Source organism: Marmota monax, unplaced genomic scaffold (assembly GCF_021218885.2).
Source record: "Marmota monax isolate L192 unplaced genomic scaffold, Marmota_monax_Labrador192_F-V1.1 WCK01_AAM20220418_F8-fsc00231, whole genome shotgun sequence".
Taxonomy (NCBI): Eukaryota; Metazoa; Chordata; class Mammalia; order Rodentia; family Sciuridae; genus Marmota; species Marmota monax.
The window spans coordinates 813,651-838,626 of NW_026693458.1; the positions used below are offsets into that span (position 1 = coordinate 813,651).

The following is a 24,976-nucleotide window of genomic DNA, read 5'->3' on the forward strand; positions in this document are numbered from 1 at the left end:
GTGGTGGGCAGCATGGCTGCAGGTTATGACCACGCAGCGCTGACCCACAAGAACCTACATAAGGAACAAGGGCAGCCAGGTTCCTCGCCATGGAAAGGCAAGAATCCAGAACGGACACAAGCATGCGCAAAGGAGGAGAGAGAGTGTGTGTGTGTGGGGGTGTGTATGTCCTTGTGAGCTCTGTCCACCGTGAGGGCCTGGGAGCAACACCCATAGCCCAATAGGAAACCGGAGCCACTGCAAGGACCGGTGACTCAGGGCAGGGCAGGAAAATAATGAGAATGAGCCACTGTGGGTACGTGCTCGGGGGATGACAGGGACGTGCAAAGTGACACAGGCGCCTGCGCCAGGGTCACTCACTGGCAAATCTGGGACAAATGAACAGCGATACAATGATGGTTTGAAAGACATTTCCTCAAATTTTGACACACATTTTATCTATGGGGCTGGTACAAATCATCTGTGGGGTGTGAGGGACAGAGTGTCCTTGCCAGCACTGGGGGCACAGGGGTGTGTCCCTGTCCTCCCTCCCTCCCTCCCCCCCTTTCCCTTGGACATCGCTGCTCCAGCTGAAGCCATAGCAAGAGCTGCTCCGTGCCGAGGCCCCCACGGCAGGCAACCGGGGTCTGTGAAAGCCCATCAGGTCTGAGCCCACCGCCCTGGCTGACGCCTGAGCCACCCCAGCCCTGATCTCAAGACCACACAGAGCATTTCAAGCACGGCCTTGGGGCAGTCTGCTGTGAAGAGACCTCAGACATGGGAGATGAGCTAGGGGGTCCAGCAGAACCCTGGGCTGCGTCCCTGAGAGACAAACGAGGGGACAGTCTGCTGGACAATAACATTTACATAGTTTCAAAGAACCTCCCCACAGGTCACACACCAGGGTTACAAGATGAGAGAGACCCCACGTGGAGAAGTCACAGGCGGCATCCTGGGAAATGTGACCGTCAGAACCGTGTGCCCCGCCGGGCAGGCTGTGGCAAGGAGACCTGTTCTGGGAGATGGCTACAGACGCACAATGGCCTGACTCGGCAGGGCCAATCCCTGAGGGCTGCCTGGCCCTTCCTGAGGATCAGACCACAGAAGTCGAGGGACAGAAAGGGCTGAGGGGACATGTGACACTGGTTTGAAGCTCTTGTGTGTGGCGGTGTTGCTGGGACACTGGGGACCTGAGCAACCCAATGATGGGACAGTGGTGACATGTTGATGACACTTTTGACGGGGACCACTGTGTGTAGCTGTGCAGGAAAATGTTCTGTTTTGTGGGAAATTGGAATAAAAGTACTTGGGGCAACGGGCAGGGGGTTGGCAACCTATTCTCAAACGCTACATGGAAAAAAGTTCTTTGGAGTGCTCGTGCAACTTTTCCTTGAGTTTGTGATAATTTCAAAACAATTTATTTCCAAAGAGAATTCTGCTAGAGAGAAGGAAGCTGCCTCACGAACACACCCAGGAGAGACCTCGGTGACTCGGGAGAGGCAGGAGCAAGCCAGACACATGGCCAGGGGAGGGTCAGTGGACAGGAAGCCAGAGGTGGGCACAGTGTCCTCAATCTACCTGGGAAGCTCCCTGGGCACAGGACATTCCTTACTCCCAGAGAAGGGCACCAGCTGGGGGTCGGTTTCTGGCCTTAGAGTCAGGAGAGGACTTTTCCAAGGACCCCAGACTCTCACCACAGGGACCTTCATGGGGAGGCTGAGGACGGACAGGCCTGACTAAGGTCAGATGTGGGCTGCAGTAGGCAACCCCATCAGCAGGTGGCGTCTCTGTCACCGATCCTTCAGGGCAGTGTTCAGCAGGACCCAGAGCTCATAGGCGAGGCTGTTCCTCAGGCCTCAGGTAACCTCAGGTCACAGAGCCAGTGGGACCTATGGGACCAGAGGCTGACAAAGAAACCACTGCCCACCCCAGGTTATTTCTGTTATCTGTGACACCACAGCTACAGCCTGCCTTTCCCCACCTGTCTTTGGGGTCTCCCAGCCTTCCTCACGAAAGCATTTCTATTTCCTCCCAAACAGGAAAGAATGCATCCAGGTTCAGTACTGGGCTGGCGTGTCCCCGTTACTGGGGTTCTGAAGGGCTGGGCCAGGTACCCTTCCTCTCTGCTTCCTCCCTGGGGGCCTCACAGAATGCACCCCTCCCTCAGCCCCGTCCTGTGCCAGGCTGATCTGCATCCCCGCCCCATGTCCCCATCTTATCCTCGCTCCTCTGGAGGTCATTCCAGGAGACTGCATCTGGATTCTGCACCTCGGTTTGTTAAGCGCAGTCTCAGAGCCCGGTGTGTCCCCAAATCATGATACAGTGCCACATGGCAAGTTCCCCTCCAGCTTCAGCCCAGGCAGGGGTTGGTGGCAGGAACCCAGGAAGGGGTGGGGGCTGGACCCCCAGTGATGATTCTGGATTCTCTGGTGGGTGTAAAGGAGGGTGAGGCTGGGACTGGAAGCCGGACAGGCCTCCTGGGGTCCAGCACCCACCCTGAGGCCTAGTGTGGGGCTGTTGTGGGAACGGTGGCTTCCAGCTGGTCACAGGCTGGGCCTGTTCTGTTTCCTTGGCAGGGTGGGGTGTGTGTGGCTTTGTTATTGCTCTGTAATTGGACGCAGTCATGCCCTTCTGCGTGGATGCGCTATTTCACGGATGGCACGTCTCATGATGAAAATATGTAGTAAGAGACAGGAGGTGAGGGAGGGAGGGAGTGGGGAAGAGGAGCGGGTGGGCCTCATTGGAGCCGACACAGGGGCAGAGCCTCTGCGTCCAGCCAAGTGCCAGGGACAGGCTGAGGTGACAGTTACGTGCACAATGTCCCTGTCCTGCAGGACGCCATGTCACTCTCTGATGACAAACAGAGACGAGGGGAGTTTTGAGAAGTACATGATCTAGGAACAGCTAAGCAGAGCCTGGGGAAGAACGCCAGGGCACATCTGGGTTTGGGACATGGCTGTCTTACAAGACAATCAAAGCCAAACTGGGAGGCTAAGGTCCTGCTGAAGCCCAGACATTCAAAATCCACTTGTGTGGGATCTTGGGAACCTTCCAGGATGCACCAACCACACTGGAATCACTGTACTGAACCCCGACACCCCTGTCACAAACTTGGCCATCCTGTGTACCTGACCTCCCAGCTCTGATCCCAAATCCCTCCCACCTTGGCCAGCACCAGCCGGGCACAGGCTCACTTGCAGAAGGAATGAGAGAACTTTGTGAGCCTGCTCTTCCTCAGTCTCCTGGGCCCCAGTAAAGCTAGGACACTCACAGTCCTTATTCTTGCCCCTGGTAGTCCTGATAGAGGGTCCCTGCAAGGCCAGAACCAGTGTAGCACCTCGAGAACCTGTCAGACTCCCTCCCGCCCTTCCAAAAGGCTGCTTTCCCACTTCTGTCACCACCAGCCCAGCACCAACAGCCAGCACAGTGTCCCTAGAAGGGCAATCTCATCATTGGCCCTCAGCACCAAAGCTTAGCTCTCACACCACACACGCCGGGCATGCAGCTCACTTAACCCATATTATTTGCAATAAAAAGCATGGGGGGCGGGTGCCACATTAGTGAATAGAAGTTGTGTCTCTGAAGGCCCAGGATGGGTAAGGCTGTGGTCATCTGAACGCAGCGCACAGTACACCTGGACCATTAAATGGGAAAATGAACCTCTGCACATCACGTCTGAGCAGCGCTATCACAAAGCTCCCGCCAGTAGTCACAGAGCTAACGGATCCCCTGAGATCTACTCACAGCAGCAATTTCTGTGTCTGGGGCAGGGATGTGACCAGAGGCAAGCCAGGTGAGGGTGGGCGGGCCTGGGAACATAGGTGACTACTTTGCAGCATCTGGAGGTGACCGAGCAGCCAGCCCCCCAGAGAAGTCATCCTGGGCTCCAGCCCAGCAGTGGGACGTCACACCCACCCTCACCCTCACTGTAAGCCCTCAGTCGTGCACTTGGGCCATTGGACAAGGAAGGTCAAGCCCGAGCCAGGCCCCAGGCAGCCCCAGGAGGTGCCTCTGCCCCAGGCCCTGGATGCTTAGGCCCTGCACTCTGGGCACACCGTTCAGGCAGGGGGTGTGCCGGAAGCAATCCCTCTTGCAGTTGTGGCGAGGCCAGGGTAGCACAGATATACCCCCAGCAGCCCAGCAGCCTGGGACCCCAGCAGGATCTTAGTTCACCCTGACCCCAGAGACATGTGGCAAACCCCAGGAGCAGCTCCGTCCCACCCCATTTCCCTCACCAGGGGACATGGCTACAGGAACCCTGACCTCACTACACAACCCAAACCCACTGCCCCACGGACCCCTGGTGTGCTCTGGCAGGTAGATGGACTTGAGGAGCAGAGTCTTCAGGTAGATGAACAGAAGGTTCCCAAAGCCACCCTCTCAGCTCCAAGGGCTCACCCCCTCCTTCCATGGCATTATCAAGCCTCAGGTTCCCCATCTGAGCAGGGCCTCAAGGATTGTGGCAGGTAACCTGTGTCGAGTGGCGTCCCCTCCACCATCCCTAACCCCATCCAGGGACATGTCCAGCTCTCCTCACGGGAGGAGCAAGGAACCCCCAGCCTGAGGACCTGTGACTCACAGACATTTTCAACAAGGTGTTATGTTCAGTGAAAAGCTTATTTTAAAACAAATTAAAAGGGACAAAGGCCTTTGGGGCAATGACATGTCAAGCTGATGGGTCTCCTGCATGGGTTCGTTCCTTCTCAGTTTTCCAGCTAAATATTAGTGGCTCGTTTATTTCTAATGTACCACTTTCTTATTTTGCAAAACCAAGGCCTTTCTGGGCTCCTGTTCTATGTGTTTGACCCTTGGTGACTTCCTTGATTTTGCTCCTCCTGGTACAGACTTCCATGTCCTTCTTGTCTATCTGTTTGATTTATTGTCTAAGTCAGTTCATCTTATTAATAACACAGACATCTGTCCATCTCCTGGCCCTACACAGGGCTCTCAGAAGCCCATAGCTGCCTTGGCAGGACAAGACTTCCACTTCTCTGCCTCTGGGAAGTCAGCTGCCCACAACACCCAGCAAACAAGCCCTAACTGGACAAGGCTGTGACCATCCCCCTCCTGTCCATGAACTTCAACAGCCCCTCCCAGCACTGATCATAAAAATATTCTGTCTGTTCAATGTGAGAGTCACAGGCTCCGTGTGCATGAAGCACTTGAAATGTTGCCAGTGAGAGTCAATTTTACATTTTAATGAAATTAATTAGACAAGAGCTCTACTGCTGAGCCACAACCCCAGCCCACCCCCCACTTTTTTTTTTTTTAAATGCGGTGCTGAAGATCGAACCCAGGGCCCTGCCAAAGTGAAAATATCTAATTTTAAAGTATTACAGTTTCTTTTAGAAACAATTCAAAGTGCTTGACATGCAATATAGAAGCTTAATGGTCATCAGAGAGCTCATGGATTAAGCCAAATTAGTTCCTTTTATATACACTCTCTCACTACATAAAGGGAATACTTCCTGGACTAACGTATTTGTATGTTAAAAGTAACTCGCAATTGCCCAGCAGATACACAATTATGTGCAGAATGGGTTGGGATGCTATCTTATGATAATAAGACTAAAAAAAAAAAAAGAAATCAATTAGATTTCAAATAAACTACAATTTTAGCAGGCACATGTGAGCTACCGTTTGGGATGTCGTAGGCCTTGATGTCATAGGCTTAGAGAATCAAGTCAGAATAATTCAGCCTGGCATTCGTGGCTCTAAACCCTATCACCTGTCCCCGCCCCATACATTCTGCATAATCATGAGTACATCATTATGTCCAGCTCGAGTCTGTGTGGCCCCCCTGTGTCTGCCTGGACTGCCACTTTTGCTGTCTGTGCTTGTTGGTCCCATCTCCTGCCCTCACCCCCTGCAGACTCAAGGCCTGTTCCTGAGGCACAGCCCTGAACCCCAGGAGGAAAGAGGCCACTCTCCCTCCCCCGCAGACAGAGGCATGGTGGCAAGGAGGGAGCAGGAAACAGGAATGGAACTAAGCTCTTCTATTACCTTTCTAGGTGGGAAAATACCAGATCCCAAAAGAATCACCATGGAAGCAAATCTGGCAAGAATCTTGTCAAAGCAAGCAAGGCCTTTCCTTCCTGGAGAGTCCCAGCTCCTGGCTCACTCTCCCCATTCCTGTTGGACTCCTCCCTCATGCTATATCTCAGCCTCCCCTCTCCCGAGGCAACAGAGGAGGATCCCAGCTTCTCCATCACTGAACACACACACAAGCAGCCAGGTTCCCAGGCCCCTCCTTAGGACTGCCCATGCTCCTTCTGTCCCGTCTGGCTCTTGTCCCTGCAGGGCTCAGCTCCTACTAGGGAAACTCCCTGTGGGCAGCTTTCATTCCAGTCTTTAGAAACCACATGCCCCTCACACACCTGCACCCCAGACTTGCTCATGGCCTGTCTGAGCCCACTTTCTGGGCACATCAGGCTGCACAAGGTACCCACATATTACCATTTCCTGAGCCACTTCATCAGGGGTCTCCTTCTCTAGGTCAAAGGTGAACTCTATGGCACCATTGTCCTTGGGTTTGCCCTTCAGCTTCTTGGGGTCTTCCACCCAGAGCCGCAGGGCAATGGTGGACTTCCTGCCATGGTCCTCCTCTGCAAGTTCCACTCTGACACCAGTGTCCTCTGCAAAGAAGGCGTGGCTCAGCAGGTCCTTGATCTCGTACCTGGAGGGAGAACAGCTCACAGGCAGGGGCTCGGGGACAAGGGGCTTCTGTGCCCAGGCTCCCTGTGCAGTGCCTGCATCCACAAAAGGGCTGTGGCCACACACTCACACATAATATTGAACATGGGCAAAGGCTGCCACCCCTTGCAGCTGGGCACTGGGCAGGCTGTACTAGAAAGTTCTCTGACTTTACTACTTGGTGGGCCCTGAGGATGGCACCCAACAGCATTCATTTGCCTTCCTACAAGAGACTACAAGGAGATGAGAAAATGTTCAGATCCATATCTGAACCGACCTTACTGCACTACATTTTAAGACTTCCATCTTCTCCCCCATTATAAAAAGAAAACAGGCTCATTTTTTAAATCTGTCCACTATACAGACAAAGCCCCTCCTGATATGCACTGAGCTTCCATCCCCACTTGGCGCTGGGTGGAACCAGAGGAGTCAGAACCCCACCCCCATGTACTCCCCCCAAATGCCATGAGGGGGTTCAGGCCTCCCTGAACCCACCCGAGGTGGGCATGCCGCCTTAGAGATAGACTGAACAATTGATTACAAAAAATAGGCAGCCCAGAATTCAGAAGGGAGGGAAGGGGCTGAGGCAGATCTGGAAGCCCCAGGCACAAAGGTCTTCGCTGAAGTTGGAGAAATGGACACAACTTCTAGGAACAACTAGAGAAAAAGAAAAAACAAGGAGCAGAGGAAAGTCCCAGGTTCTCAAACACTATAGGCTGGGATGGGAATGTGTTCCCAGACAGCAGAAAAGGACATGAGCCTGAGGGTGGCCCACCCCCTCCCCCAGCTCCCCAGCCTGGCGTCGCTGTGGCCTGAGCCAATCCATCTGGCCTCTGAAGTTCTCTCTTGTTAGAATGTGGCTCTAAATACCAGCTGGAGTGGTTTCAGCTGGAGAAAGACCCAGAACCCAACACCGCACTGGAACTCACCTTTCCTCCTTGTTCTTGCAGATGCACTCCCCAATAATCTCCTTGATTTCAGGATCATGCACTTTCTCAAAGCTGGCTGGCTTGATGCCCTGAGAAGGATAAAGCAGAGTCACCTGACACCATTGAGGAGCTGACAGGCGCCATCTCCACCCCTTGCAGAGAAATTGCCTCCAGGCATGATAGCAAAACCAGTCTTGGGCTCACCCTACAGAGACTACAAGGACACTGGACAAAACAGGCCAAATGGCCACGGTCGGACACTGGATGACAGGTGGTGCAGGATGTTGGGCTCAGAGAAAGAAACCCCTGGAGCCCTCGCTCTCACAGCCCAGCTCACTGCCTGGGACAGTTCCCAGACTAAGTAAGGCACAGAACCCAGTAGAGCAGGGGTCCCACTGAGTTGAAGGTGGAGCTCAGAAATCAGGAGGGTGAGAAGGCCAAAAGCAGAGTTCTGGAGAGGGTCTCTGCAGAATAAAGAGGTGGATGTCTGCATTTGGTCCCCCTGAGTCTTTGCTTAGTACCACACCACAAATGCATAGTCAACACCACAGGGTTGGCTAGAGAGCTACCGGGGAGCTGGAGGCAGAGCCATTCCCAGAGTTCACACAGAGCAGAGACAATGTAATGCGTATCATGTACAGCACGCCATCGAAAATTACTAGATACCCTGGGAGGCAGAAAAATGTGACCCAAGACCAGGCAGGAAAAACAGTCAACAGAAACGAGAGAGTGCTACAGCCTACAGACAAGGAGGTTAAAACTCACTGCAGCCATATACAAATCTTAAAGGAAAATGTATATTATGAGGAACAGAAACGATGGATATTAAAATAAAATTTAAAAAGAGGGAGGGACCAGAAATGAATAACATGACATCTGAATTGAAGGTCTCACTGGAGCAGATCAACCACCAATCAGACAGCGCAGAGGGGAACCACAGCAGCAAGATCCATCAGAAACAGGGCACAGAGAGAGATGGCCACAGAGGCTCTGTTCTGCTCACTTCAGAATTTGGGACACTATAGCAAGGATGAAATAGGCACATGACACATATAAAACTAAGAGAAAGGGATGGGGGTTGGGATAGGAAAAAACATTTGAAGAAATGCTGGCCAAAGATTTTCCAACTCTGATGAAAATTCTGTGCCCAAGGATGAAGCACACTCCAGCCCTAGGCAAGACACAAAGCAGAACAGGGAAGAGATCAGAGAGTTGTGTGAAGCCACAGAGATCCACTCTTTAATCTCTGTCCCCACTGCGGGAAGCCAGGAGCCTGGTTTCCTACCATTTAGGTCTCTGTATGGAGGACACCTTCTCCAGCTACCGTATATCTGTTGAAGTATGTGGCAGCCACCACAGACACCAGCCCCCCAGCCTCACACCCAGGTTGATGGCCCCAATCCCCATCTCCATGGTGACCATCACCCTGGCAACAACACACAACGCAGCTTCCACCTGTGCTGCAGAATCTGACACTGGGGTTGACACCTCAAATATAGCAGTCAGTTTCTGGAAAGGTGTTGATCAGAGCTTGGCTGCGGAGCCTCCCCTGAGTGGAGCCTCTGGGGCCTCCCACACCAGCTGCCCCGTCATCTGGGAGGAAGAACCGCAGCGACTCGGTAGGTTTGACGCTTCCCACAGACCAAGCCTTTGTAACCACACCTGGGATTCCTCCCCACAACCCCTCCTTGAGGGGGCACGAGTGCTATTTGTGGTCACTGCTGCTGGCTGAGGGCCAGGCCAGGAGACTTTCAGGCAGAGGGGCAGGGGAAGGTGGTGCCAGGCTGAGGCCAGTCGCTCCTCGGCCAGCCAATGCTCACTTGGCTCCTATGCCGAGGGACCATAAATGCAGCCCCGCAACAGAAACAGGATCTCAGAAGCAGGGCCCCCAAGGGTTCATCTGCAATCTGCTCTTGGGGTAGGGGGCAGGGAAAACGAATTAAAAAGAATTTTAAAACATTATCACAACAAGATTTAGCCTTCTTTTGAAAGCCTTGTCCTGGCTCGTGTGTGTGTGTGTGTGTGTGTGTGTGTGTGTGATTTAAAGACCATAAAATATGAATTTGCCCAAAGAGACTGAAGCAGGGAGGGAGGAGAAGGCAAGGAGATTGAGAGAGATGTGCACACAGAGCCCAGCTCCTGGAGCCCCCAGCTACGTGGACATGTGTGAAGAACCTCAGACCCCAGTCTGCCACACACCCCACTGGCCCAGAGTCAGGAGCACACTCAGCCCTGAACCTGGGGCCTTTCCATCCCCACTCCCAGGACAAACCACCGTCCACCGCAGTGCGAACCAGAAGCCCAGAGGCCCCTCCCCCCACCCTCCCCAGCACCCACTGCAGACCACCCTCGCTCCCCTCAAGGAACTCTGTGCCAGCATGTGGGCTTCTGTGCCAGGTCCAAGAGATTGCCAGCCAAAGACTCTCCCCCACCGCTGCCCACAGCACACACCAGAGGAGCTCCATCAAGTGACTGATGACTTAGAACTAACCGCCCAAGGAGAAAAGCAGGGACCATCTACGAAGAGGGCTCAGCTGCAGGGATGGCTCAGGGCAAAGCTGAACCACCTTCCGGCCACCCAGCTGCATGGACAAGTCACATGCCCGACCTGGGCTGCTCTGGCTGTGTGCTCCCAGGCTGAAGCGGAGGCAGTGAGGACTCTAGGGACAGCAACACCTGTGGCCAAGGTCAGGGGCGGCTCTGCGGACCTTGTGGCCTCAGCACAAGAATCAAGATGGGACAGCACGGAAATCAGCACAGAAAAGCCCTGGCCTGGCCACTCCACCGCCACAGGTTCTGTTTTCGTTCCCTTGTCCAGTGGGGCCACCACAGAGGGAGAACAAGGCCCATCTGTTTGTACAGCTGAAGCCATCTGATCAACTCAAAAATCACAGTGACAGCAGAACAGGGATTAAAGTTCCCAGGCTAGCCAATGGTGACAGCCGCCCAGAGATACGCTTCACTAGGGGTGATGGCTTGGTGAAAAGGAAAACAAACAGTGGTTCCAAAATAAAGAAGACGGGGAAGCCAGCAACCCTGGTCAGCCACAGCGGGCCCCCAGGGACAGCCAGCCTGGGCACACCTCCTGCAGGGGCCCTGGTGGAGCTTCAGCCTCCTGAGCCTCAGTTTCCTTGACATCCTGGGCCTCCCAATGCTGCACGTGTGGTAGCCTCTGAGGCAAAGCGCTGCCCAGGGTGCCCGGTCACTACCATCATGGTTGCTAGGAGACAAGCCTCAGTGTCCCCATCTGTAGGATGGCCATGCTCTCTCCTTTTCTTATGCCACCATGGGGACTTTCCCAAAGCCCGCAGAGCCAGCTGAGGCTATGGTCCACACCCACGGCCACATCCTCATTATCAAAGAGCTGGATGGACTCACACAGGTGACCTTGCGGTAGATCTGCGCAGCATTCTGGCACTCTGAGTAGGGGTACTCCGAGGTGGCCATCTCCAACATGCACATCCCGAAGGCGTAGACGTCAACAGACTCATCGTAGTGTTCCTCGTACATCTCGGGCGCCATGAACTCGGGCGTACCTGTGCCAGGAGCAACAGATGCAGTGGTCAGGTGGCCACAGCCCAAGAGCAACAGGAGCCAGTGCCCAGGAGCCCCCTCAGCCTCTCAGAGCCACCCAACCTCCTCCCCTTTCGCCCCATGGCACTCTCAGGATACCCAGCTCTACCAGGGCCCCCATGATTCAAACAGGTACACTGTACAGAAGAAGCTTCCAAAACTTCCACCTGGAGCCTTCTAATTCCAGCACTGTGATCAGTTCACAGCATACCTGCTGCCCACAGAGCTAAGAGACCATGACCTCCCAGAGGACACGTCCCTACCCTGGACACATCCCTCACTTGTGGGTGGATATTGTGCCCCTGAGGACAGGCTCCGCACTGGCCAGCACCCACTGATCCAGAACAGACAAACCCTGGTGGTCACCACAGAATGTCTTGTAACTGCAAAAACCCAGGAGGCCCTAAGTATTCCCAAACAGGGGAATGGCTAGGTTTGCTGGGCACACCTCACAACAGAGTGCCACATAGCTCCTGTGGCTATTGTGGCAAAAGATAGCAAAATGGCAACTACCTAGCATGGTCCACAGAGTCCTTAAGACGGGAACTGCTCAGTGTATTAAACACGAAAGATCCAAACAGTGTTGGCACTGAGTCTTTAAGGATCTAGAAATGTAGGACAGGCTTGTAAAATAAACTGCTCAGGGCCTCACCTGTGTGAAATAGCACTCCCAGCCAGATGGCTCAGTGGGGATAGGGGGGTTGATTTTCCTTTTACTTATTTCTGGATTTTCAATTTTTTTTTTTTTATTTCTGGGTTTTCAAATTTTTCTATAATGAGATTTTGCTTTAATAATCACAAAAGCTTTTTATTAAAACAAGTCCTACTAAGTGTTGAGCTGATATAGGATAAGAGACATCAGAGTAAGGCTGCTTGGAACATCTGTAGATTTGCTGGAAGATTTTTCATAACATTCTAGTTGTTTGTTTGTGTTTTTTTAAGTTGTAGTTGGACACAATGCCTTTATTTTATTTATTTATTTTTATGTGGTGCTGAGGATGGAACCCAGAGCTTCGCACACACCAGGCAAGCACTCTATCGCTGAGCCACAATCCCAGCGCCTTGGTTTTGTTTTTTTTTTAAGCATATGTAAAATCATACAAACCTATTAATTGCAGTAGAAAGCACATAATGGGTTTTCTCTTCTGCATTGTTTCAATTTTCAAAAACATTAACATTTTGGGTAAAAGTGGGGAAAACAAGAATGTATATGTAAGTGTATATGCAGGAATACAGAACTTAGAAGAATCCACCAGAAACAGCAGGGGCTGAATGGAGTCAGAGGCACCTGACACTGGAATTTTGATCCTCTTGGGTTTTTGAACCACATGGTTACATTGCAAATGTTTTTGCACTGCTAATTAAGTTAATATTTTTATGTTTCCTGCCATCCCTAAGCCTGTCACAGAATAGTAAATGTGCTCCCTAGGCCGGGGCAGTAAGCAAGGACTCCACAAAAGCCACAGCAGGGAGGTCACAGACAGCGCTGGCCTGAGCCTTGGGGCTGGTGACAACATGAACACCTGCTCTCAGGCCCCTCCCACCCCCTGACATGCTCTGGGGTGCCCTGGCAGATCTGAGGGGCTCGTCACCAACTGCCTGGGCCTGGACCATCTTGACCCCTGAGGGCCCAACATGCAAGAGATGAAGCAGCTGAGTCAGCAGGAAGCTCCACACTGCAGGAAGGAAGGGCCTGCTCTGCGGGGCCACTTCAACTGCCCACAGTGCCACCCCCGCTACTAGTGGACAACACACAGAGACGGCAGAGAAAAGCCACAACAAAGCCCTTTCCTGCTGCAGGAGCCGGCCAGGAGGCCCAGGGGGTGGACCCTCAGGCCTTGGCCTGGCCACCTCTACCGCAGGACCACGGGGAAGAGCTTGAGGGGAGCTTGGTCGCCAGGGCTGCGGGAAGGAAGCCAGGAGCGGAGCTGGCCACTCCCTGGCACCTGCAGGGACCCCATTCACCCAGTTGCCCACACAGCACCAGGGCCTACGAGGAGGTCCTTGGTCTCGGTCTCCGTTGAGACCTCAAGGAATGGAGAACCTTGTTCTTCAAGAAAGACGTCACGACCCCAGACGGCCTGGCTCCAGGGAATGGGCTCTGAGGGTGGGGTGGGGCTGGACCAACTCTGGGCGCCGAGAATGCCTGATTCTACACACCTGGATGCCGGGGCTCTCTTCTCCTTCCTTCACACAGCAGCCATTTAAATCTGAATTTTAGCAACAGTGTGTGTGTGCAGGGGTGTGTGTGCTCATACCCACATGGGTCCAGTGAATAGTCCACTCCCTCTCCTACTTTGTGCTTTGCCATCAGCTGCAGAGCCCCTCCCAAGGAGCCCAGGCCCACAGACCCCTTACACACCCTCCATACCCCCAGGTCTCAACAGATGAAACTTTGCATCAAGTGAAGACTCTGGGTCCCATCTCTCCTCCCCGAACCCCGCTGTGGGCGTGAGACCAGGCACTAGAGACGGCGCCTGGAGCAGCCCCCTCCCACTCCCTCCTACAGAGGGCAGGAAGAGTGATGGCCACAGTTTCTCTTCTGCTTTTTAACAGAGAAGTGGCTGTAGTTCTGTGGCTATGAGGCAGGAGAGGTAAGGAGGGAGCCCAACTATAGCTGTGGAAACTGTTCTGCATTAGGATCTGCCTATTTCTGGGACTGTCCTGAATGACAAATGACTTCCTCTATGGAAATGGAAGCCATAATCCTAGCCCTATCTGTCCTCAAGGTTTATGTTAGAACAAAACCAAACTAACCCATCTTCTCACTGGACAGGGAGAATCTCCCTCCCTCTCCCCCAGCAAGACGGACACGGGGTCCTCAACAGCCTGGAGCCCCTGAGTGCTTATTTGTAATGGCCACAGGTGCCCAACAGCCAGTCCCTCTCCCACCCTCTACCCAGCCCATCAAGCCCATCCACTTGGCTCTTTCTGGAATAACCACCCTCAGTTCTCCTTGGCCGCCTACTCAGTTCACTCTCTCTAGGCCTGGTTCCATCGTCACTGCCTCCAGGAAGCCCTCCCAGGTGAGCCAGGCACCTCAGCAGTCCCAGGGCTCTGCTCGCTATGTGGCCACCTGCACAGATGGAGACAGCAGACACGACTGCATCCCTGTCCCCCATCCCTCAGGGCCTCACCCAGCCTGGTTTAGCTCATATAAACCAGAAAACACACACACACAGTGAGGCTGTGAGATCCGGGCAATCAAATCCTGTTGGGGACAGCTAAGAGCACACAAAGATGGAGACCAGGGTGACAGAACAGCAGGGGTCATGATGTTGAGGGTGGTATGAGGACAGTGCCTTCCTGAAACCATATGCTCTCGCCCCTAGAGCAGCCAGAGGACCACTGACCCCCACCCTGACATGTGCCACATCTAAAGTGCAAACCTCAGCCTTCCAGGGGAACCTGATGGCCACAGCAGAAATAGGTCCACAGCATCAACCGCTCCCACAGGTGCCCCAGATGTACAATTAGCGGGGGGCCTCATCCTGAAGAGAGGGGGCCTGTCCTTCCAACAGGATGGCAGACTCCAGGAGGGCTTGGCCCATTTGCCACCAGGGCAGCACATTGGTGGGCTGCCTGAACTGACACCCCTCTTCACAGGCAGGGGTCCCTACTAACAGACCCAGGGGAGGGATTCCATTCATAGGACTGGGGGGTCCCCACTTGCCCACAGCCCTTCACCAGCTGTTGGCCCCTGCTCAGGACGGCCCTCTCCCTCCAGTGACCAGGAAAGTCCCATGAACCGAGCCTCTTTCTCCCTGAGCAGAGGCAGCCAAGGACACTGCTGGTCCCAGCCCCTCTCGTCAAAGCTTCCTGGGCTCCAACTGAGCAAGAGCCGGGGTGACGAGGGATATACCCTGCAGAGCTGTGCCACTGTGCACAGGGCCTCGCTGCCCCTGCCAGAAACACCCAGGCTCCTTCTCAACTGCCTCACGCCATCCAAGCTGGCAACGTGAAACCATTCCCAGGACAGCGACGAGCTCGCGGGTCAGTGGAGGCCCAGGAGCCCGCTGGTGCCCTGGCTTCCTCCAGTGGGATGTCCTTTGTCACAAATGTTTACTTCTGAGACAAGTCACCAAGAGCAGTCTTCTGCCACCTGATAGCCCAGGGTCTGAGACCAGAGTCACTTCCAAGAGTAAGTTAGCCAAACCAGCCTGGGAACTGCCCAGAGGTTCCAACTAGCTGGGGTGCGAGCCACCCACAGTCCTGCAGCCCAGCACTTGCCCCCTCCAGGATGGAAACTAGACCCTCCCCTGTATCACCCATTTCACAGAGAAGCTGAGATTTGGGTCCGTCTCTGCTTCCTACAACTTGACTCCCCTGGGGCCGTCAGAGACCCTGTGCCCAAAGGGCTTCCGCCTAGACAGATGCATCTGCCCCGGTGTCCTAACACACTACTCCAACCAAAGCAGTTCCTAGAGATCATCCGGGGTTTCGTTTTCCCAAATAGGCTAAGTTCTTTCCCCAAATGTGCAGAAATATTATGAATTCACTAAACCCAGAGACCAGCCACTCACTGTCCTTGTGTAGCCAGCCCTCATGCAGGAGGGACAGGCTGGGTCTTGATTAACACGGATCGCAGTGAACTCTCCCAATCCCTCGGGCATCCTGACTCCCAGAAGGAGATGCTCCTGCGGCCCCTCCAGGCACATTCTTCCCAAAGTCCACAAGGACCCTCCTGGGGTCTGGTGAACTGTGAGCACCACAGTGCCAGGACCAACAGGAGTGGACACAGAGCAAGATGTGAACCCCCATCCCCACAGCCTGGAGTCCTCTTTCCCCCGCTGCCAAAACCAGCCCCAGCATCACTGTCATAAGCTCCCTAGTTCCTCTGTGGTGGTGCCCCTTCCCCTCCCTCAAGTGACCACAACACCCACACATACCACAGGAAGTTGGCACTTGGCCCACCACCCCACCAGATGATCAGAGCTGTTACCTAACACAGCCAGGGAGTTACTGCAGAGACCAGCCAGGCCCCGAGTCTGGACAGGGTGGTGATGGGGGATCAGAGTCAGCATGTCCAGCTGGAGCAGGCAGTGTGTTCCCTACCAGGCAGGTCTCCTGTCCAAGCACCAGAGGCTGGGAGGGACAGCTCTGACACCCAGCCTGAGGCCTCATGCCCAGATGTCCCCTTCTGGACCTCCTGCACAAGTCCAAGGTGGCCAAGCAAAAGCAGATACTTGTGGCCCCCTTAAATGCTGCCCGGTCCCACGTGGGCTCCCAGGGCCTGGGGAGGAGAAATGGGCTTACCTATCACACTTTTGGCGAATGATGCTCTTTTGAGGGTGGCCAGGCCCAAGTCACCAATCTTCACAGACCCAGTTGGCCCAGTGATGAAGATGTTGTCGCACTTGAGGTCACGGTGGATGATGGGTGGTGTCCTCGTGTGTAGGAATAGCAGGCCCTTCAGGATCTGCCGGCACCAGCTGCGCAGCACCTTGGGCTTCATCACCTTGAACCGCTTCAGGTACCTGGGATGGGGGCAGGGCTCACCAGCCAACTCCCAGGCAGAGGCCCCTCTGCAAAGCCTCACCTGGTACCATCCAGCCTATCTCACATCCCGTCCACTTGCACTCAGTACTCACTTGTGATGGGTTTAGGGTGACAGAGGAAGGCTAGGCAGTTATGTTCCAGGATTATGCAGCCAGAGCCAGGCCCAGGACAGAGGCAGCCAGGCCAGGACTGTGACCCTTCACTTGCTCCTTGCACTGGAGACTTTGCTACTAAAGCCCCTGCCAAGCACAACCCTGATCTCACCCTGAAAGGGGCCAAGGTCGACACAGAAGCCACCATGATAGGTCAGGGTCTCAGCCACTGGATGCTCAGAGTGAGGGCTGGGGTGAGAGGAACCACGGGGGCCAGAGGTCAAGAAGGCCAGGCCTCCCTGCAACTCCCCACCTGTGTGATCTGCTCTAGGGTGTCCCTAGAAGACAGTAGCAGGTACGGCTGGCAAACGGGCTCTTCCCTTGCCATGCCTTCATCTGTGAAAGAAACTGTCCTGTGGCACAGGGACACTGAGGTCCTGTCTGAGACCACAGGATCAGAACAATTCAGATGAACCCAGGCTGTGGAGGGGAGGTCTCCTGTGCCCACAGTGCAGGGAAGGGCCGCAGGGAGGAGCAACAGACTGGCATGGCCACGCATGGCCACCCCTGGCCACGGAGCTCCTGACCCCCACCTTGCTCTGTCCCGTGCTTGACACCTGCTTCAGCACTCACCCTAAAAGTAGTGGACCCTTTGCAAAGCCCTGCCTAGCGCTGTCCAGCCGGTTTTAAAGCCCACCTGTGTACACTGAGCCACCAGAATGTGCCGATGGCTCCCAGGCAGAAGCAGGACCTCGGCCACAATAAGGGCAGACAATGAACCGCTTCCCTGGGAAGTCAACAACCTCCCCATGTCCACGCAGGGGACAGTCTTCCAGTTATGTCCTGGCGACAGGTCCCATTTGTCAGAGGGAGCCAAATGCAGAAAGAACCATTGGGGGCCTCTGATTTGCTTCCCACTGCCCAGAGGACAGAGACCTACCACCCCAAAGGACACCCAAGAGGCAGGTCGCTGGACCACAGGCACCAGCCAGGACAGCCCCAGGCAGTCCAGGGCCTCCGTCACCCTCCAGTCATGACTCTGGCTCACAACAGAGACCACTCCAGCCCAGAGCAGGCTGCACTTACGTCTTCAGCGTCCCCGAGGTCATCAGCTCCGTCACCAGCACAATGCACCGCTTGCCCTTGGCACTGGACTCCCAGAAGTCATAGAAGCGCACGATGTTGGGGTGCTGCAGGCCCTTCAGCATCTCCGCCTCCTCCTTGAACCGCTGCCGCTCCAGCTTGGTGAGCTTCCGGTCCTAGAGTGAGACACAGACAGAACCAGGCGGGCAGCGCAGTGGACCTCGGCCTGCAGCCTCTTCAGGGAGTGCAGCAGGTGTGGGGACAGGGGCACAGGAGGAGGTGGAGGCCACGCTGAGGCCTTGGAGGCCCAGCCCGTCTCGGCCACACCTCCCCTGCTGAACCAGATCTGCCTCTCTACCCAGAGCCACCAGCAGTCCATGACAACTGACACTTCAGGCCCGCCACCCTGGACACAGTCCCTGCACAGGGACCTCCACCCAAAGAAGTCCCGGGAAGCCTGAGACGCTTCACAACCCCCACTGCCAAGCCCATGGGCTTTTTCCATAAAAACACCTCAGAGACCTTTGTCCCCTCAGTCATCATTTACTTCCTGAGTGTTTGTTAAGAGAATGAAACATCAGTTTGCTCCTCGTGTATACACAACTCACAGGAAGGGCTCGAGACCAGGATATGGACCAGAAGAGACACTGACGAGAGCCAGAGACCAGAGCTCATGTGAGGAAGGAGCCGTGACAAGCGCAACACAGCGGAGCCGCCGCGGGGGCCCCTGGGGCAGGCGGGGGCAGCTCGGCCCCCACAGCCACAGGCCACTTTGCCTGGCCAGCCCAGCAGAACTAATCCACTGGCCTCAAGTTTAAAATGGGGAACAGCAAACAAACACCACCGTTGCCTAAAAGGGCCCTTCATCAGGTGTGTGAGCTGGGTGTCCCCTGTCCAGAAGCTCTGCCCACGGCCCGGGTAGGGCACCAGTACCTTGCCCCACGTTCAACTGCCTCAGGTCCAACCACCCCAGCACCGCCTACCCCGCCCCCACTGGTCCCAGCAGCTACCATCCCTTCCTGGACTCCTCCGCCTGGTCTCCTGCCTCACTGTCCCCTATGACCCACTAGACCTGGCCCTTCCCTTCCCGAAACCCTTCACAGGACTCTTACCACCAAGCCCTCAGAATAAACCCAAAGACACAGGAACTCAAGGCCTCTGGGGGCTTCCAACTTCATCTCCCCACTCTGCAAGCACCTGAGACCTTCTCACCTCTAGGCCCCCCAGCTTCACCTCCTGGGTTTGGTCCAAGAGGCCCCCAAAGCAATGCCTGCCTCCTCCCACCCAGGAGCCGCGGAAATGTGAGAAAAAAAGACGTGTATTTTCAAAAGGCAACCATAAACAAATGAACACAGAACAGAGAAATTCCCAGGAACTCCAGGGAGACGGAAAGCAGGTGAATTTGGATAGATGGTGGGAGAGATCAGAGCTGAGCTGAACGGAAACACAAACCAAGACCCTGGAATCCTTCCAGAAGGCCTCGAAGAACATCAAGCTGGACCTCAGCATGGGAGGAGAGGTGGCTTATGAGGTCATGATAAGAGTCGTCTTGTCAAGGAGTCATATCCCAGATGATGGCTGTACCCATTAACAACCCTGCCAGACCCCATCCCCTGCAACACAAGCCCTAAAGGGCCCCTTCACTCAGCAGTGAGTCGAGACAGCAACCATCACCAACAGTGCCAAGCAGCCAAGAGAAACCACCAACGTGGCCAAACCCAGAAAAACAAATAATTCAGGGACCAAAGGCAACATTAATTAATGTTCCCATAACGACCCAAGAAGTAGACTTGCATACAGAACAGCAAGATTCTATTTAAAAAGGAATAATCAAGAGAGATTCTTGCAAATTAAAAAAAAAATCTATTTTAAAAATAAGATATTCCACAATCCAACAAACCATTAAGTATAAAAAAAGTTAATTTTCAGATAATAAAAGGGAAATCGTGTTCCACTCATTAAAATGATTATTTATCTAAGAAAATAAAATCCAAGCCACAAAATAGAGAAACTACTTTTTTTTTTTTTTTTTGCAAAACTATTCTTAATACATGTATCTAGCAAAAAGGACCAGGACCCCGTATATAGAGAACTCCTATAACAATAACAAAACAGAACACAGATCCTTCACCAAAGGAGGTGCAGAGATGGCAATGGTACCTGAAAGGTGCTGAGCCTCCTTAGTCATCAGGAAAACGCCAATTAAAACCACACTGAGATGCCACTTCACACCCACCCAGAGGGGCCAGATTTATAGATTGATAATTCCAGCTTCCGAGCAACCAGGAAGAGGCAAGGCAAGTGCTTTGGGGGCCTCTTGGACCAGGCCCAGGAGGTGAAGCTGGGGTGGCTGGAGGTGAGAAGGTCTTGCAGAGTGGGGAGATGAAGTTGGAAGCACCCAGAGGCATTGAGTCCTGCTCACACAAGTTGCTGGGCGAAGCCCTTGGGAGGTTTACACCTGCTGTGTCCAGCCGTTCCCCTCCTGGAGAGCCAACTGAGAGAATGGGAACAAGCCCACAAAGACGGACACAAGGATGTTCCCAGCACCTGCGTTTGTTCACCGTGTCCGCAACTGGAAGCAGCCAAAACATCTGTGGGCAAATGCATGAAAGCCAACCCATGGTATCCCCATCGCCACGGGAATGTGACTCAGCAGCCAAAGGGGAACAATTCCTGATTCTCACCACACCTCGGATGAAAGCATTAAGCTCAATGAGAGAAGCCAGACACAAGGATATGTCCAGTCTGGTCCCGTTTTGATGTAAGATTCTGCAAGAGATGGAACTAAGGCAAGGAGGCTCACCATCTGTTGCCTCTGGGTGGGCAGAAGTCAGTCTCTGAGAGAACATAGGGGCGAGAAAATGTTCTACATCATAGCAGAGAATGTGGGCTGCACGTGTGCCTGCCTTTGTCAAAGATCATCAACTCGCATATTTAAGATCTCTGTGTTTCACTACGTGTAAATTACACTAAGGTGTAAATTACACTTCAACTTTTCAAATGTTAAAAAAAAAGTGAAAGTATCCAAAGACCAAAGGAGAAAGGTAAAAGAAAGAAAGAAAATGAGAGAAAAAATATTAAGAGATACGAAGGAATCACCTGTAAGTTGAGCAACTGTGTAAGAGGAGTTCTAAGAACAGACGTGAAGTTTACATAAACAGCAGAATAGTATTTCTCCAAACTGGGAGGGGAAAAAAATAGGATAAAAAGACTTGCTGAGGCCAGATCAGAATAAATGAAAAATTACCCACTTCTGGACCTGGTCCAGTGGATTTTCAGAATCCTCAGGTCTGGACTGCAAAGGAACAGCCCATACTGTGCAGGTGACAGGAACAGCATCGTCCAAGTGCTGACCTGGAATTCTATACCCAGCCAGACATACATCTAGCCAAACCATCAAGACTCATTTTCAATCAGGCACATACCTGTAATCCCAGTGGCTTGGGAGGCTAAGACAAGAGGATCAGAAGTTCAAAGCCAGCCTCAGCAACTTAGCAAGGCCCTAAGAAACTCAGCAAGACCCTGTCTCTAGATAAAATATAAAAATGGGCTGGGGATGAGGCTCGGTGGTTAAGTGCCTCTGGATTTAATCCCCAGTATCAAGAAAGAAAGAAAAAAGACTCATTTTCAGATATTCAGGAGCTCAAAACTTTACTTTGCACATGCCCTAAGCAAACCAAGCTCCTGGAATAACTTGTCACAAAATACAGAGCGATGCAGCAGGAAGGAGGCAGCCAAGGTGACCTCTAGTCCTGAAGATGAAGGCCACAGGAAGAAGATGGCCCCTCAGCTGGGCCAGCTTGCTCAGGCCTTCTGTTATTTGGATGTGACGTTTAGATGTGAGGTGTCCCCCAAAAGCTCATGTGTGAGACAATGCAAGAAGATTTAGAGGTGAAATGATTGGGTTAGGAGAGCCTTAACCTAATCAGTGCATTTATCCCCTGATAGGGATTAACTGAGTGGTAACTGAAGGCAGGTGGGGTGTGGCTGGAGGTGGGTCATTGGGGATGTGGCTATGGGATATATATTTTGTCTGGTGAGGGTATAGTGTGCTGGCCAGCGCTCGCTCGCTCTCTCTCTCTCTCTCTCTCTCTCTCTCCCCCTCCCTCCCTCCCTCCCTCCTTCCTGGTACCATGTCCCCAGCTTCTTTCCTCCACCACATTCTTCTGCCACAATGTTCTGCCTCACTCCAGACCCTGAGGAATGGAACCAACTATCCGTGGACTGATATCTCTGAAACCAATAAGCCCCCAAATAAACTTTCCCTCCTCTAAAATTGTTCTTGCTGGGTCTTTTGGTCCAGCAGCAAAAAAGCTGACTAAAACATCTTCCCAAGGCAACGACCTTCCCTCTCCAAGTCCCGTCCTGTGGGCCTAGTCACAGACTTGAGACGTCATTTATAACATGAGTTATTTTTGCCAGTGTTTTACAGCATCAATCAACAGCAATGTGTGAAACTTTTCCTTGTGGCTTCTAAGCAAAATGTTCTTGTTGTAAACATAACTAACAAAAATGAGACGTAGAGGAAAGTACTCTGTATAGGCCACAGTCTTTTTTTTTTCTCTCTCTCAGTCCTGGGGATCCAATGTGGGACCTGCATATGCTAGGCAAGTGCTCTACCGCTGAGCTATACCCCTGACCACTGCAGTCCTCATTTTTTAAGGTCAGGTCCAGGTTAAAGTTGATAAATTAAAGACACAAAAGTCAGAAGTTATTAGCCATGGTGCCTTGGGATGGGCTTGGAAGTGGGGAGGAGACCTCATTGTATCCTCTATGCCACTGGGCTGTTTTTCCCAAAGTGACGTGCTGTTCGATCATTTAAAGGTCAGCTAGGGTGTCCTCTGGGCATGGCCTTGTCCCTCACAGAGCTTGTCCAAGTCACCCTCAAATGATGGTCACCCTCCACTGATGGTCAGCCCCATTAGCCTGGTAACTCCCTGATACAGAACCAACCCAGTTAGTGAAACATTGTACCCTCTGGTGGGACGAATTCATTCAGTTATCTACTGGGGGGGCTCAAGACAGCAAGCGAGGTCAGGGAGAAAGCACCTCGTCTCTGTGAGGAGGTTTCCAAATCCTATGAGAGTTGCACTGTTCTTAAAGGTCTGGGGGCTAAAGGCTGAGCTCCTTGCCCTCACCCCAGGGGGCTGCACAGACATCTCATCCCACCTGGATGGGAGGGTAAGATCACTGATCTCGTCCCACTGGGTCTGCATAGTTCTGGTTCCCTCTTTCATGGTGAAAATCCACCAGAGGGTAAACAACAGCAACATTCTGAGGCCACCCTGGCCTCAGGACTCCAGGAACAGATGAAGCAAGACAGCAGCCTCCAAGCTGGGCAGGGGCCACTCAGGGGAACTTGAGTCAGATGGCCAAGGCAGAACAAAGCCTTGGCCCTGACAGGCCTGTCCAGCACCCTAGGGCCACCTGGGGACACACCTCAGGGGATGTTTTTGGTGTTGACTGGGAGGATCAGAGATTCTCTCTGGCCCTTTCCAGTGATACCCAAGGCCACAGCTTGGCTGGAATATCCCTAGTGGCTGATGTCGTCAGACCCACGAGGACCACATGAAGTTGTCCGACAGCAGCGGAGGTAGCACGCCACAGCACCCTCCTTTCAGCAAAGCTTGGGGCCAAGTTTGAGCATCAGAACTGTTGAGGACCCCGAGTCCCTCAAGCAAAGGACAACCCCTCAGCAAGGCCAGCGTCCTTATGAGAAGTCTCCCCAGGATCATATGTCCAAACAAAAGAGCCCTGAGGGTCTTATCCAGAACCGTCCTCTGTGGAGAATAGGCCCAGCCAGAGCCCCAGATGCAGGGTTGGACAGGGTGGGAGGGACTGTGAGGTCCCCAGGCCCATGAAAGAGCTCAGGCCTCTGGGGCTGGGGTTGTGGCTCAGTGGTGGAGCGCTTGCCTGGCACAGGGTTCAATTCTCAGCACCACACACAAATAAATAAATAAAGGTCCATCAACACCTAAAACAATTAAAAAAAAAAAAAAAAAAAAAGCTCAGGCCTCTCTCTCTAAAGACTTAGCTCCCTCACTTCACTCAGCTCACACACAAAAATGCCACCATCCCAGGGACAGCAGACACCTGGGACAGGTGGCTCACGTCTGCAACTGGTGTATGTGCCTCTTCTATCCCCCTCACCTCCTGGGGAAGTCCCCACTACTCCAGTGACCCTGCCTGCTCCATGCCTTTCTGGTGGACAGGCCTCCCTGCCACTCCCAGACCCCCAGAATTTGCACAGGGCACCCCAGCAGGAGGCGTGCACGCTACTCATGCTTGTGGGGTCTGAGCATCAGGCTGGGCCAGCAGCAGGGAATGGAGCGGCCAGGCAGAGGGAGCACCCCACCCCCACACTCCGCTCCTGGCTGGCGTCTGGCCGGGAGGAAACCTCAGGAGATGGCAGGCAACAGACAGAAAACAAATGAACATGTCATTATGTACTGTGCCCGATCTCAGGGGAAAGGGACGAGCAGGAGCCCCAGCCAGAGCACCCTGGCCTCCAGGAGAAGCGCCCCCGGCAGGTAGCCCTTGGTGTCTCACAACAGGGACGGACGGGGACAGGCCCTGGGCATCAGGCAGGCCTTGGACTTGGGTGGCTCAGTGGAGACGTCATGGTAGTCCTCAAGGCTGACTGTCCACACCAGGCCCTGGCACGGCCTGAGAGCTCCTGGGCCTGCTCCCACTAACGCCGCAGTGCAAACCCCAGTCCCCCTTCCACTCCGTCCTAAGCAACGCAGCGGGTCCACACAATTTCTTTCTTTTTTTTTTCTTTTTAATATTTTTTAGTTGTTGATGGACCTTTATTTTATTTACTTGTAGGTGGTGCTGAGAATCGAACCCAGTGCTTCACACATGCTAGGCAAGCGCTCTGCCACAGAGCTAAACCCCAGCCCAGTCCAGGCAATTTCTAAAAAGGGCACCATGATCTAGCTGGACGTGCTCCCCACCACTCCCAAGAAAAAGTGGCCAACACTGGACATGGCCCCGAGGAGCCGCAGAGTGCCGTGCACATCCCCAGCTGGTCCGCCAAGTCCACCAGCTGCTGAGTTCTCCACGTGCCGAGGACGAGGGGCTCGTGGCAAGTCGCCAGCTGGGCATTTCCAAAGCTCAGTCTTCTTT

General features: G+C 53.5%; 1 protein-coding gene across 9 annotated transcripts in view; it reads right to left on the reverse strand.

Annotated features, from left to right (window-relative positions):
- Wnk2 (WNK lysine deficient protein kinase 2) overlaps nucleotides 1–24,976 on the reverse strand; it is a 119,615-nt gene that overhangs the window by 62,472 nt on the left and 32,167 nt on the right. For all 9 annotated transcript variants that reach the window (XM_046457725.2, XM_046457731.2, XM_046457729.2 and 6 more), the window contains exons 2-6: nucleotides 17,852–18,024; nucleotides 16,431–16,651; nucleotides 10,980–11,137; nucleotides 7,602–7,690; nucleotides 6,436–6,655 (exon numbers count right to left, since the gene is read on the reverse strand). In XM_046457725.2, the coding sequence (XP_046313681.1) occupies nucleotides 6,436–6,655; nucleotides 7,602–7,690; nucleotides 10,980–11,137; nucleotides 16,431–16,651; nucleotides 17,852–18,024 (861 nt within the window). The remainder of the gene's footprint in view (nucleotides 1–6,435; nucleotides 6,656–7,601; nucleotides 7,691–10,979; nucleotides 11,138–16,430; nucleotides 16,652–17,851; nucleotides 18,025–24,976) is intronic.